A 16,191-nucleotide genomic window follows, 5' to 3' on the forward strand; every position below is an offset into this window, starting at 1 on the left:
TTTATTTATTTATTTATTTCGAGTTAAATAGAAAATGAGCAAATTGAGTTTTGATTTTTATGTAATTTGTAATATTATAAGTATGTAAATAATAATTTATGAGATATTGTGAATATATATATAATACAAAAAATAAATGAAAATATCGATTTAAATGTGAGTAGTGCTTAGAAAATGTGTTCATAGTAGAAATGTTGCATATCATTCCTTTATATATAAATATTATTTGAATCACACTTTTTTATGAAAGAACAAGTAATTTTAAATATTAATGTGTGAGGATGAACTCAGACCTTGATACTTTTTCATATTTTTGACATAAGATATTAATCACTCTACTACTTCTACTACTGGTGATGACTGATGAGATTGACATAATTAATTTTACAAAAGTTAAAGTTTGATTTATTTATTTAAAAATCAAGTGATGGTAACTCTACTATGAAATTTAACCCAACACACCCATAGAAATCGTTGTAACAACTTGTATGTAAGGTACAGGTCATCAATATATTAAGAAGTAGAATAAAATTGATGTACTATTAAAGATGTCGACCGCCATAATAATTCATAAATGATGAGAAAGCAAGAGTCAAAAAGTCTTGGAATATGAATATCTAGTCTCCTAAGTCCCGAGTCCTCCCCTCCCCACGCACGTAATAACTACTTCCCGATCTCTAGCATAAAGATAAGAGTTAACCTCTCTCTCTCTCTCTCTCTCTCTCTCTATAAAATAAAACAAGTGAAAAAAGTAAAAGGGCAGCCATGGCCGTGTCGATGTCGAGCATGCCGGCGGCGTCTTCGATCTTCGCCATGTACGCCTCCATCTCCGCCTTCATCATGCTGGTGCAGACGATGCTGAACCAGCTCCTCCCCCGGCAGGCCCAGCACTTCCTGGTGGAGCTGGTCCGGCGCTACTTCTCGCCCCGGCCGACCCAGGCGACGGTGGTGATCGAGGAGCGCGACGGCATGTCCGCCAACGAAATCTACTCGGCCGCCGAGACGTACCTGTGCAGCCACGTGCGGCCCGACATCCAGCGGCTGAAGATCAGCAAGCGGTACAAGGAGCCGGCCCTCTCCATCCGCTTCGCCAAGTGCGAGAAGATCCTCGACTCCCACCACGGCGTGGCCCTGGAGTGGCGCTTCGTCAACGAAGAGCGCAAGAAGAGCTCCAAAGTCATCGACGAGGACTCCGACAACGTCCTCATCGAGTCCGAGAAGAAGTACTTCGAGCTGAGCTTCGACAAGAAATTCAGAGACACCGTGCTCGATTCCTACATCCCCTCCGTGCTCGACCGGGCCAAGATCATCCGAGCTCAGAAGAAAGTCGTCAAGCTCCACACCCTCGCCTGCGCCGCTTCCTACTCTTCTTCCTTTGTTTGGGATTCCATCAACCTCGAGCACCCTTCCACTTTCGACACCCTTGCAATGGAGCCCGACCTCAAGAAGAGAATCAAGGACGATTTGGACCGCTTTGTCAGGAGAAAAGATTTCTACAGGCGAGTTGGGAGGGCCTGGAAGAGAGGCTATTTGCTCTATGGCCCCCCCGGAACTGGCAAATCCAGCTTGATTGCTGCAATGGCCAACTACCTCAAGTTTGATATCTACGATTTGGAGCTTACTAATGTCAAGCGTGATTCCGATTTGAGGAAGCTGCTGCTCAGGACTGCCAACAGATCCATTCTTGTCATCGAAGACATTGATTGCACCGTCGACCTGCCCGACAGGAAGCCCGCCGACGCCGGGAACCACCGCCCGCGTGATCATCGGGTTTCTTTCTTTTCAACCTATATATGCTCTGTTTTCAACAAACAGAGATTTGTTTAATGCATGAATGTGTTTTTTGTCAATATTTTTCTCACATGTCAAGAAAAGCAACAGTGGAAATTTTCAGGTTGAAAGAGACGGAGTACATATTTTTCTTAGGAACATTTTAATACTATAATCACTTAGAGATCTTATATCTCACTCACTTTTTTATCTTCAATTTCATTTTCTTGCTTTTTAGTTTTAATTTTGCAAATGTTAGGTAGAGTGTCGCATTAATTATGATTTATAATAAATGAATTGGGGCATTTAAGATTGATGGTTTTGGTGCATGTACGTAGATACTAACAAAGTAAAATTTGATTTGATTTCAGTTCACACTATCAGGGTTGCTGAACTTCATCGACGGGCTATGGTCGAGCTGCGGCGACGAGCGAATCATTATATTCACGACCAACAACAAAGGCAAGCTAGATCCCGCATTGCTCCGGCCCGGCCGCATGGACATGCACATTCACATGTCGTACCTGACGCCCGATGGCTTCAGGCTCTTGGCGTCCACTTATCTGGAAGTCCACGCCCACCACCCGCGCGTCTCCGAGATCGCCCATCTCATCAACCTCAAGAATGTCACTCCCGCTGAAGTCGCCGAAGAGCTCATGAAATGTGACGACGTTGATTTATCCCTCGATGAGCTGCTCAATTTTCTCAACACCAAAACTATTACTACCGATATTAAAGGCCTCCAACAAGTGGATCAAGGCACTGCCACTCCGCCTCCTGATTGTGACCTTCAAATATGACCCAGATTAAGATCACTACTAAATTAAATATTGCTGCCTTATCTTTCATCACATGTTGCATGCTTTTGCTCTTTTAATTATTCAACTTTAATTTCTCATCCCCTAAATTCAAATGAAATCATCTTAGTGTTGTGTTCAATTTTAATTTCATCCATTAATAGATCGAGCTATTACGAAAACAATAATTGCGAAATATATATCTCCACATATTCTCTCTACTTAATCATTGAGTCTCTATCATCTCCAACTTTTAAATGAATCTTTCAAATCAAGACCTAATTTAAGGGACCAAATTAAGTTCGACCTAAAGTTTCTCCATCTCATAGAGCTCAAAATTCGAATATTGAGTGGAGCACTAACAATTATACTGACTTTGGCTATTCATCAATATAGTCAAATCAACAAGACAAATTTAGTAAAATTTGAAGCACGGATAAAAATGAACAACTTTAATAAAAAGAAAAATCTTGTAGATTTCTTGGTTTTGAACTTTCTCCATGACACCAACTTCTTTATTTCTTTCTTATTCATCCACTTTCCTTTTCCTGATATATATACTTTATTGATATGTGCAAGTATAACTTACTGATAAGTTTCACTAAACTATATCATAATACAAAAACGCCAGAAATATATCAAAATTTACACCTTCAATTAATGCACCGTTCTATTTTCGTGCCCCACGGCGGCCGCAATAAAATAAAATAAACACTAATTTGTCTATTACTATGTATATATATCCACCAACCAAGCTTATTTTATTGCCGTACTAGTACACTCGCTCGTGCGATGCACGACGAATATAGCTTTGCATCAAAATTAAACGATGTAGTGTGTGTACCGACTAAGCGATTAGAGGTTAATGTCTAAAACCGAAGGTCTTGGGTTTGAGCCCTTGTGGTGCGACCTTTAAATTTTTTTATTTAATCATGTTAATTTATATATAAAAAAATTAAATGATGTATCAAATAAATAAATAAAATATTAAATATAGTTAGAATATAAGTAAATGTATATTATTTTTTCTTAAAAAATAAAATAATCTACATCAATTAGTCAGTAAAGATCCTTAATTTTATTTTATAATTTTCAAAAGTATCATTTTTAATTTTTCACCTATTTGATGGAAAACTTTGTTTTCTTCCCTAAAATTATAGAATAAACACATCATTCAAATTAAAAGAAACGAAGAAATAATTAAAAAAAGTATTCACATCAAAATATGGAGTATATTTTTAAAACATGAGCTAATCATGCATAAGATTATTTTTTCTAAGTGAGCTCATTACCTATGTCATCTTATTAGAAAAGCTTCAATTGATGAGTAGGAAAATAAATTATATCATTAGAATTTTTTAGAATACTAATAAAAGAATTGAATAATTATTTGATGCCAAAAAACAAATCCCAATAAAACTTAAATATATCATTTTGCTTTGGCTTTCTCCTTCAAACATACTTATTTAAATACATTTCTAAAATCATTTTTTTGCTAAAAATGTATAATTTCAAAGTTTATAAAATTTTATTGATTATAATTTTGAACATGGTATATAAACGTATATTTATAATTATTTGTAAACTATTTAAATTATTTATAATGGCAATTGATATCACACATTATTATTATATAGTAATTAAATACCTTCATTCCTATTTTCGTTTTCTCCTAATACTTATATCTAATCAAATTTGTTGCAGCAAAAAGAGTTTCTATCTATTACTTTGATTTCTTGAATTACTTCTTGTCATTTTCTCTCATCAGCTTCATTCATCTCACTTTCTCTCAATTTAATACTTCGATTCTTAATTTATTTAGTTAGATGCTAATTTTAAACGTAAATGACATTGTTTTAATATGCCCAAATTAACATTGTATTTTTTATTTTTATTTTACTTGAATTGACATTGTATTAGTAATCGATAAATATGGTACGGGATTTCATATAGTATTTCAGCACAAAATTTGACCAAAAAATAAGCGAAGTATGGTACGTAGGATTTCATATAGTACTTCAGCACAAAATTTGACCAAAAAATAAGTGAATATGCAAAATAAAATATATATAATAATTGGATAATTTTAATATATATTTCAAAATTGATGTGCAAAGGCCGCTAAATTTATATACAGTAGTAAACCAAAGAGAAAAAGTAAACGTTTGTTTGTATTAAGGAGATGCGATATTTTCACAAAAGAATTAAAGGTATCCTTATGTTATGCTTAATAAAATAATTCAATATATAAATATAATGTTTCAATGATAATTCTTTTTTTTATCAAAAGAGAAGAGAGTAGAAACAAAATTTTGTAGTAGAGAAGGAGAGAGAAAAAATAGATAATAACGACAACCTTAAAACAACCATATAAATAATAAAAGACAAAAATATGAAAAATTGATTTAAAAAAAAAGAGAAAAAAAATAAACATCTTAAAATTTTAAAGTATAATAATTTATTTATTTTAAATTCATATTTGATAATTTTTATACCAAATTAAAGATCTTGCATTTATCTTTAATTTAAGATATATATACTGAACATTTTTTTTAAATAAAATTTTGATTTTTTTAAAAAGAATCACAAAAATATGAAAAAGAGAATATGAGAGAGAGAGAGAGAGTATGTATGGAAAAATGTGAGAGAGATAGAGAGTATGTATGGAAAAGTGAAAGAAACCGTGTGATGAAAGAGGAGAGAGGTGAGAGGATAGAGAAAATATATGGAATTTGTTGAATTTTGTAAATACCCTTAACATCATTCTTTAATTACCATTTTGTCACAAACTGTGTTTTCATATAATAAATAGATTTTGTATAGAACTAATCATTGACATGTTATATCATTCACTAAATATTCTCATATTCATATATATTAGGTCACTTTGTACGTATTAATCTAGATAATTGATTAAGTCGAATTAAGCGCTTCAGATTTATTCACGTGAATTCAGATTTAAAAAAAAAAAAAAAAACATGAGGAGATATTATTATAAGTAGGAAGAGATCAGATCCAGAAAAATAAAAAATCACGCAAAGTCGATATTATGCTCTTTTGTGTTTAATATTATATATTTTTATATTTAACAATATGCATTCTCAAAAAAAATATTTAACAATATGCACTTGTGTATTTAATATTATGCATATCGACATCACATAAGATAAAATTTGGACTTTTGAAGGTGACAGTGGAAAAAATTGGCAGATAAATCGTCGTTCATATCATTCTACAGTATTGTACTGCGGGATGGCAGTGGATTTTGGACCCGGTCCAGATCCGTGGATCCAGATCCGTTTTTACGGATCTGGATCTCAATTTTTTGGACCCAATGGATCTGGATCTCAATTTTGAAAACGGATCTGGATCTGGATCTTGAAATTTTAGATCCGGATCCGGCCCAGATCTGACCCGTGGATCCGTTTTATTATATATATATATATATATATATATATATATTATATTTTATATTTAGTTTACTAATAATATTAACTAAATTAAAAATAATAAATAAATTATATTCAAAATAATAAAAACGAAAAGTAATTAGATAAAAGTATTTTGTGTTATATTTTTCATGATGGAAATTAGATGTTGTTGATTTTGTGAATTTTTTTTAATTTAATTTAAAAATAATAGATCCATGGATCTGGACCCGTGGACCCGCGGATCTGACGGATCTGGATCTGGATCCAAAATTTTCAGATCCACGGATTTGGATCTGGATCTGGATCTGGTATATGAAAACGGATCTGGATCTGGTATTGGCCAGACCCGGTCCAGATCCGGCCCGTTGCCATCCCTAATTGTACATGAGATTTTCGGTCTCCTATGGCTGCGGTTCAATTTTGGATCCTTATTCGAGGTAGAAAATCATCGCCCTCGTTCCACGAATCGATGTTGCAATCAAACACTTATTGCTCCTTTTAGGAATGTCAATGCAACCCGAAATTCGTGGGCTGACCCGATTAACCCGTCAATTCGAGAGGGTTAGGGTGCCGATAAAAATTACAATCGGTCGACTAGCCTGTAACCGAATAGTTCGGCACCCGATAGGATCGGCCCGACTAACTCAATGGGCTAGCTCAAAACCTGAATACATAACATAAAATATTTAGACATAAAAATTAAAAAATAACAAAATATTATAAAGTCTTATTATTTCACTTTTCTGTATTTCTGAGATTCTTTGATTCTATAAGTTCAAACTATTGTTGGATATTTTATTATTTTTTCTTTAACAAAGTTGAACATTTTATTGTTACCAACTTATTTTATATCTTATGTAATCTTGATTTTTTTTCTTCAATATCTTATATTTTTGCATTTTATGCTTGCTATATAATTTATATATTTGATTTGTATGTATATTTTATACATTATACATTAGATCATTAAGAATAACAAAACAAAAATGATTATTTTATTTTTAAGCGTTTAACCCAATTATCCCGATGGGCTAGCCCGAAACCCTAACGTTTAGGGTTAGGGTTGGAAATTTATAACCTGACAAAATCGTCGACCCGATTAGCCCGAAATCCGATGGCTAACCCGATTGACATCCCTAGCTTCTTTTATTCTATTAAAGATAAGTAGATCCAATTAGGATCTTATAAAGAAAAAGAGATACTCTCTCATTCACAGCTAAATTGATCAACTTCTTTTCAACACAAAATTTAAAAAATTAATGTTTTTAGTGTGTTTGGTAATAAAGTGAATAAATAATTAAATGTTTCCTTACTTATATTTATTCCATATAAAAAAATTAATCAAATCAATTGGGACGATAAAAAAAAAATAATACTATTAATCAAGTTAGTTGGAATGGATGAAGTATTTCTCAATCAACATCTTTAAGAAATATGGATATACTGTTGGAAATTGGTTTTATGTATATTTACACTTAAACTAATTTATGGTCGTTGTTTATTTAATTATTTAAAGAATTAAATAAAGTATGACTATTCTATTTTTTTTGTGATAATCATAGTATTTTATTGTCTCAAAATTATTTTTTGGTGAGTGAAATAATGATATGTTAAAATTATGTACTACACACATGAAATCTTTCAGTTATTGTAACTGTTAAAAATTTTGGCCTTTCAGCTAGGGATGTCAAAAAAGACCGAAACCGACGGGTCGACCCAAATAGACCGATAAAAAAGGTGGGTTATGGCTGAAAATTTTTAGCTCGAAAAAAATTTAGCCCGAATGGCCCGAACCGAAAATAGCTCGAGCCCGATAGGGTTGGCCCGAAAACCGAGTGGGTTGGCCCGATCAACCGAACACATTCTTAATAATTGATTTTTAAACATTAATACTTTACTTTTTAATTCAATAATAACATTTTGATGCTTGTAGAATATGTTTTGATTTTTTTCAACGGTTAATAACAAACATCTATGATATAAAAGTCAAAGAAAGATAGTCATTTATATTAAATCTATATACAATTTTTATCAAAACAAAATTAAAGTTATATATTATGTAAACTTATGTTAAAAAAATACTAATTTTTGTATCTAAAATAAAGCGAATTGTCTTGATTTAAAAAACACGACATATTTTTATTAAAAGAATATGATTATTTATATATAAAAAAAAACATATAAAAAAATCGTAAAACTTCGGGCTCGAACGAGCCAGCCCAAAATCGAGTGGGTTAGAGCTAGGGTCGAAAAATTTTAGCCCGAAAAATAAAAAAACCGACTAGCCCGAACCGAAAATAACCCGAAACCGAATGTGTTGGCCCGAAACCGAGTGGGCTGGCCCGATTGACATTCCTACTTTCAATTACTATACCCGCAAAAGCTTAATGGATAGTCATGAAGGATTAATCCTTTCACCCCCATGACCTGGTTATATAAGACCTTATTTATAGGAGGAGAATAACACACCAATCATAAGCTTATCTTCTTTTCTCTCAATCACATATCATTATCTTAGTTGCATTTGTAGGAGCATATGGCTCAATTCTAAAGCTCTATCAAGTTCACTGGAGCCGCTTGATTTTTTGTGCTAATATAGAGCAGACAGCAAGTCATTTTTTCTTTGGGGATAATACGTTCTGTGAGCACTAGTTGAAGCGTTTTTGGTCTTGCGGATAGAGGGCTACCTCGACTCAACTTAAAATGTTTTATCTTGTTCATTTTATTTAAGTTATTTTGTAGCTTTGTTTTTGTGTTTCCTTGTTTAGTTTCACTTTTTAATTCAAATCAAGTGTAATCCTCTGTATTGTTTCAACATGTACTCTGATTTGACGATGAATCTAGTCAAAATTGAACAAGACCAATTCCAAATAATCATAAAAATTTTGAACTTATATATGCACTTTTGTGTCCAGTATTATCCATTTTTGTATTCAACACTATGCATTTTTGTGTTTAGTGCAAACCTTATAAAAGAAGATACAATTATACACTTGTTACATTAAAAATGCGTTAATTTTTTTTTTTTTAAAACTATAGAAAATTTTCAACCATCATATAAGCAAGATGTGTAAATCCCAATACAAGAAAAATATTGATAGAAATCGATTTTTAACCAGTTTTCGTAACCTGCAAAACACCAATTTCATAGCCAGTGGTGTTGTAGGGGTCTTGCAAAAAATGCCAATAGAAATCGGTTAAAACCTGATGTCGTAGGTATCTAAGACACCAATTTTTAATCGGTTTCTATCATCGCCCTTTATCGGTGAGTTTTGTGCTAATAAGCACCAATTAAAAATTGATTTCACAATTACATACAACACCAGTTTTAAATCAATTTCGTAGATTATTAAGTGAGAAAAAAAAATGGGTGTCATATATACATACAACACCGATTTTTAAACGGTTTAGTAGATTATTAAGTGAAAAAATTAATTAATTTTGTAGATATATTTGACAATGCTTTTTTACTATTTGGAGCCCCCATGGCAACAACTTTTTAAAATAAAATCTAATTGATAACAAAAACAATAATCAACATATATCAAATTACACATTACTAATTATCATTAACATTCATTACAATAGTCTATAATGTCTTGCATTATCTATTTTTTTCATGATATATATATATATATATATATATATATATATATATATATATAGGGTGCGGTTATAGTGAGAACCACAATTATAGTGAGAACATAAGAACCAATAAAATTATTGCATCTGCTATACAAATTAATGCATCCGCTATTAAATTTAATGCATCCGAAAAAAATAATTTTTTTGATCCCTTCAGGATTCGAACCCAGCACCTGCATCCATCCACCAAGATGATGCATCCACCGTAGATCTTGATGATCGAATGGCTTAAAATGGTTCTCCGTTCTTATTTTATTAGAGGTTCTTATTTGAACCTCTCCCTATATATATATATATATATATATATATATATATATATATATATATACGATGGAGAGACCACCAAGATTTCAAAGAACGAAGACCAAATCATGTACGTCGATTCTGGGCAATCTAACGGTGGATATTGGCGTTGATCAACCTTTTATGATTTCCGTTCATTTTACCATTGAGGATAGCTATGTAATTTCGGTCTCAGCATATCCGTTTATTTCATAATTTAGATACAATCCAATCATTTATTTATGGAAGAGTAATAAGTGGGATATGGTTGATCCGTGAATAACGCTTATTTTCCAACGTGTTGTATTTTTTCCTTGTTCATCGTTAATTGCAGTTCAACAGTTCAGAAAGAGTAGTCTTTTTCGAATTTATGCCATGGAATCTCAAGGTATTTTCGATGAGTGTCTTTGCATATTCGTATACACTGCACATAATAGACGCCGAGTTGGAAAAAGTGGCAGCGCATGCTTAAAAGCTGGCGACTTTTTCTTGGAGGGGCCGATATTTTTGACCGACTCCCACCGGAGCCGGCGCCGCTTCCCTCAACCGGTGAAGCACAGCAAAGTGCTCGCTGCCCAGGTGCCTTCCTCCCAGCAGCAACACAGGCAGACCAGCAGCGCGGCGTCGTCCTCCAGCTTGCTGCAGCGTCGTCCCGCTCACGATCCAGCAGCAGCAGCAGCGCGGGCGCGGCGACCGGTGCAGGCAGACCAGCAGCAGCAGCGCGGCGAACCCACCGGTCCGGCCGTCCACCTGTCTCGGACCTCCCTAGCCGCCACCGGACTGGAACCTCGTACTGCTGCTCCGGCAGTCCAATGACTACCTCGCCGGCCGGAGCTCATGATAAGGGAGCTTCAAGAACTCCTCCCTCAAGCTTTTATTCGATTACTCATTCGGCTGCTCGGGCCACCTCGTCGGCCGAAAATCAGGATAAGGGATTCCTAAATCTTCCCTCTGTTTCTGCGAATTTTGAACACCCTCAAGCTCGATCTTCTTCCGCTCGGTCTATATCTGCCACGGTTGGTAACAGCGAGGTGAAGACTACTGAGGCCCAGGATGCCACTGGGAAGACATCGGCCACAAATCCTTGTGTTGCCGATTGCACGGCAGTTGATAGGAATTCTGTAAATCCTAGCGTGGCAGATAACGCTAGGATTTCTTATGCTAGTGCTACTGTTAAGCGACCTGTTAAACGGCAAGATTTAGCTGCTCATGTTTTTCATGATTTGCGTCCAACGAAAGAAGGAGATCAATTCTCTCTCAAAATTCCTAAGGCTTTATATTTAAAGGAGGTCCAAGCTTTTGAGCATGCACTAACAGGACGACTACTGTTGGGGAAAGGCGATAAGCCACGTTCAACTATGGAGTTGAAGTCGGAACTTCAACAGATTTGGGGTATAAATTCTGACTGGCAACTGATTCCGCTGGGAAAGGGATTTTACACGCTCCGTTTTACTATAGTGACTGATAAAGCTACGGCAAAGGCGAAGGTGATCTGGGAGCTGTCAAAGGGTCTTCTTCGGCTCCGAGAGTGGACTCGCAACTTTGATCCGTTCAAAGAAAACTCTCCCTTGGCGAATGTTTGGGTTCGAATTCATTATCTTCCTATCGAGTATTGGAATCCACAAGTTCTCTCTGGAATTGGACGTTACTTGGGCCATCCTCTAAAGATCGATGGTGCTTCGGCAGGTAGAGATTTTGGACATTTCGCCCGTATTCTTGTTGAAATAGATATGTCTCACCCTCTTCCTAATACTCTTCTTATTGATATGGAGGATTTTTCTTTTCATATTGAGTTTGTTTTCGAAAATCTCCCTCTTTATTGTGGTCGTTGCAAGATTACGGGACACTCCCCCGATAGATGCCGCAAGTCGAAGTTTGGGGGGATGGGTGAGCAGAATGACACTGTGAATGACAAGGCTAAGCTTACGCAAGTTCACAATGGGCCGCATTGGCAGGCGGCGATTACCTCGAACGAACAGGCTGCAAACCCGGCGCAGTCAGAGTTTGGGCAGCAGGAGGCTGCCCCTTTGAAGAAGCAACAGCAGGTTGCTCATGCTAAACCTGCTGCGGCTTGGTCAAAGGTCGCCGAACAGGCGGTAAAAAAACAAATTGTTGTTCCGGTTCTTCAGAAAGAGACTGTCGAGACGCGAAATGCAATTCAGGCTTTGGACTTGGAGAATAATGCGGAGAATTGTTTGGAAACGGGCGTGGATCCTATTTCTGGACCGTCTTTCGGGGTTCATTTATCTGAGCCGGATTTGTTGGACAAAATACTGGTTCCGATTCAGGGGGATAAAGATGTGATTAAAGATAGTGACTTGGTCATTAACGAGGAGGACTCGGATGTGGAGGAAACTTTGGAGATGGAGGCTCCGGATGGCACGGGTTTGAACACACCGCTTATTGACGACACAACTGTTGCTCTCGAACGTGACCAAACTTTGGACAAAAGCGGGGGTGTTTCGCATGAAGGTAACAAGGATTTGTCAACTCTTGGCCCGGACAATATTACTAGTCGCATTAGTCGGTTAGAGGAGCAGGTTAGTCAGGGAATGCAATTACTCTCGGACAAGACGACCAAGCGGGGACGTAGCCGCCCAAAGGGCACGGGAAAGGGCATGGGAAGTGAGCCGATGCAAGCAGTTCCAGAAGGTAGCATAAAAGGTCGCCTCAGGAATGCGGAGGATATGGGCTACAAGCCGAGGAACTTTGTGGTTGATTATAGCAATAGTGATAGCATGAATGCAATGAATAATATAGTTCATAGACGTTGGTCAGATGAGATGGACGACTATCCTGATTTATGGGATCGTTAGTGTCTTCAGGTTTCTTTGTTTAACGATCTCTTTTCGAGTTTCGTGCCCTTAGTCTGCGTTTTGTGCTCTCAAGGGATTTTTTTACTTTTTCTTTTATAAAAAACCTCAATTAATAATAATACACTGCACATAATATTAATACCCCACTGGATTTCCGGCGATTGTCTTGTTTCAATTGTCTTCAACAGTTATTTAATATTTTTGGAATTGTCTTGTTTCGATTTGTTGATCATGTTGGTTTGGTGTAATTTTTCTGTTAATTCGTTTTTAATCGAAGGAAGAGAATTATTAGATTCATAATTATAGTTAGAATGATTTCAACAAATTGATTGCTCAACAGATTCCTACAATATCTTTGTCATCATGTAGCCCTCATTTTCACTCTCAATTTCACATAACTTAGTTTTCCCAGATCCCCCAATACAAATTTGATAAATGGATTTTAGAATGGTTATAAGTCAGATTCCCGAAACAGCATTAACGAACTTTAAAACGAACGTAGAAAATACATTATCGACGCAACTTTAAACTGCAGCATTATGATAAATATTAAAATTGTATTGTTCATTCGTTAAGTCGTATCATGTGTGTCAATGTATATATCATGTAGCTATGCACACACATAATAAATGAACATAAGCTGTTCATATTGTATGTTCAGGGATTGTCATTATTTTTGTGACGTCAATGCAACATGGTATAATTACTATGAAATAATTCAGATGGAAACAATATATTTTGACTAGCAGCAAGGCTATATAATATACATTTGTAAGGCACACGCTGTATATATTAATTACTATGTTGTTCTTAACTGCAAATAACATCCAAGATAACATCCAACTAAGAACACCAGACGGACAATTGTGTTATCCTCGATGCCCAGATTCATTCAAACCATATCCTGGGATGATATTTCAGTCATTGCCCGAAGCTGTGAAGTTTTACAAGGACTATGCAGAAGCATGTGGTTTTGAGGCTCGCATGAGCACTAACAGAAAAGCAAAAGACGCTACAATCACCAGACAATATGTTGTGTGTAACAGAGAAAGAGTATGGGGAAAGGCAAAAGAACCACTCATCCACAGCAATGATTCAACGTCTAAGAAACGAAAGACAACATCTTGCAAGGTTGACTATAAAGCCAAAGTAATATTTAAGCTTACGATGGGAACATGTTACAAGATTACTGAAATTTTTGAGGGACATACGCATTCTATGGTTCCTTTACCAGCACGAGATCTCATGCCAAGTAATAGGAATCTGGACGAATTCCATCAAAGATTCATACTCTCTGGTATCAAGGCTAACATTGGTCCAATGCGTTCATTCAGAATGTTCAGAGAGATTATGGGAAGTTATGAAGGAATTGGATGCACGGGAAATGACTTCAAAGAATTTTATCAGGGACTTAAATGTGCACTCCAAAGGATCTGATGCACATATGCTGTTGGAGACATTTACGAATAAGCAAGAACTTGGAAATGGATTTAAGTTCTTCCATGATGTCGACGAAGCCAATAAATTGTGTCGAATTATTTGGGCTGATGAGACGTCGGTCAAGAATTTCAGCATGTTTGGAGAGGCCGTCTCATTTGATGCTACCTATAATACAAACAGGTGTTTTACAGATTACATACAACGATACATGTTGATAAATATTAAGTCACAGTTCAACTATTTGATAAGTTATTATATTTATTGTATTAACTTAGTAATGTATGCTTTTTGATTGGAATACATATGCAGGTACAAGTTGATTTTCACCCCATTCACCAGCAAAGATAATCATGGTAAATGTGTATCCTTTGGAGCAACGCTAATATCTCATGAAGACACTGAGTCATATACTTGGGTGTTGGATAGGTTTGTTGAAATCATGGGAAATGAACCTCGGATTCTAATAACAGACCAAGACCCAGGTCTCAAAAAAGCGGTTGCGTCTTGTTGGAAAGAAACACACCACAGATTTTGCATGTGGCACATAAATATCAAAGTTGCTGAGAAATTGCCACCAAGACTGAGAGAGAATAGCGCTTTCAAAACAACCTATGATAGTATTGATTGGACTAACGATGATGATGCAGATGTTTTTTAGGGTAAATGGAATAACATGATTCAGGAGTTTGATCTCTCTTCCAACAAGTGGTTCACTGACATGTTTAAATATTCATCAATGTGGATACCTGCGTATTTTAGACATATACCCATGAGCGGCTTATTTCGTACCACTTCACATAAGACGTTGTAGTTGGAACCAACAAGATGTTTGTTCACCTCGATAGAAGTGTCTATGATGAAAATCACCTCCTTCGGCAGGTCAAAACATAGAACATATGGCTGGTTGTCGGGAAAAACAGGTGGTAAAGCATAAATGAACGGTGATCATTTGTTTTGTGAATTATCGGTGAATCGTGGATTTTACCTAGAAATTGATCGGAAAAGTGAGAGAAGATTGTGAGATTGCTGAGTGCACGAGAAAAAGCTGTCGTAGTATTGAGAGTAAAGATAGCGTAAATTTACAAGATACATGCTAAGGGCTATTTATAGATTACACGTTGAGGGTAGAATAGTGAATAGTAAATTTAGTGCTTGAAACATGCGCCTCGCGTGGTCGAGGTCATAATGGTAAATTTGCCCTTAGGCGGGAGATTTTCCCGCTCCCCTGGTGATTTCCCGAATGAAGGTCATTTCTCTGGCGAGAATGGATTCTCTGGTGAAGACTGTTCCTCTGGTAAGGCCCATTTCTCTGACTTTTCTACGAGAGTCTGTTTCTTTGATGAATCCCGCTCCTCTGACAAGCCCGTTCCTCTGGCTAAGACCACTTCTCTGCTCTGCACGTATTACTCCTCATCAACAGGGAAAAAGAACTGGAGAGCAAATCAACCAAAATAAGAATTTATTGAAAAATAACATAAAGAATTCTTACAAAATCATTACCATATCAATAGAGCCAAGTGCATTCGTTTGATACAAGCGCATCTCACGATCCAATGCATCGAAAAATATGCTCTGCCGTGACACATACGACATTCCAGGCTGGGATATGCAATCAATTTGTCACTCAATATAAAAATAAAATAAAAATCATCCATCCACATCCCAGCCAAATAAATTAAGATTTAACCACGAATACTTACATATATGTCTGTAGAGGCAAAGAAACGAATTGATTTTTTTGAAGAGTCAGTTATAAAAACGTGGTTTAAGATCGTAGACCATGCATTAATTATCGATGGTTGCACTACACTGCCTATTCGGAGAAAGACCAAATCCAATCTACATAACTCTATGTCCTTGAACATGAAAATAACCTTCCCTCTGAATACATGGCTAAACAAACAAATTAGATGTATAACAGATAACTAGAAATAATAGCTTAATATTAATTGTATTATGAAAGTAATGAAAGTATGTACTCAGCAAGACAATCAATGTGCATACAACACA

General features: G+C 35.9%; 1 protein-coding gene across 1 annotated transcript; it reads left to right on the top strand.

Moving 5' to 3' along the window:
* The first annotated feature begins 514 nt into the window (after window positions 1-514).
* Window positions 515-2,697, top strand: LOC131004158 (AAA-ATPase At3g50940-like). Its single transcript, XM_057930781.1, has 2 exons — window positions 515-1,770; window positions 2,142-2,697. The coding sequence occupies exons 1-2, from the start codon at window positions 766-768 to the stop codon at window positions 2,568-2,570; spliced, it is 1,434 nt and encodes a 477-aa protein (XP_057786764.1). The 5' UTR covers window positions 515-765; the 3' UTR covers window positions 2,571-2,697.
* Window positions 2,698-16,191: the final 13,494 nt, after the last annotated feature.

The sequence above is a fragment of the Salvia miltiorrhiza genome, unplaced genomic scaffold, assembly GCF_028751815.1.
Source record: "Salvia miltiorrhiza cultivar Shanhuang (shh) unplaced genomic scaffold, IMPLAD_Smil_shh original_scaffold_327, whole genome shotgun sequence".
NCBI lineage: Eukaryota > Viridiplantae > Streptophyta > Magnoliopsida > Lamiales > Lamiaceae > Salvia > Salvia miltiorrhiza.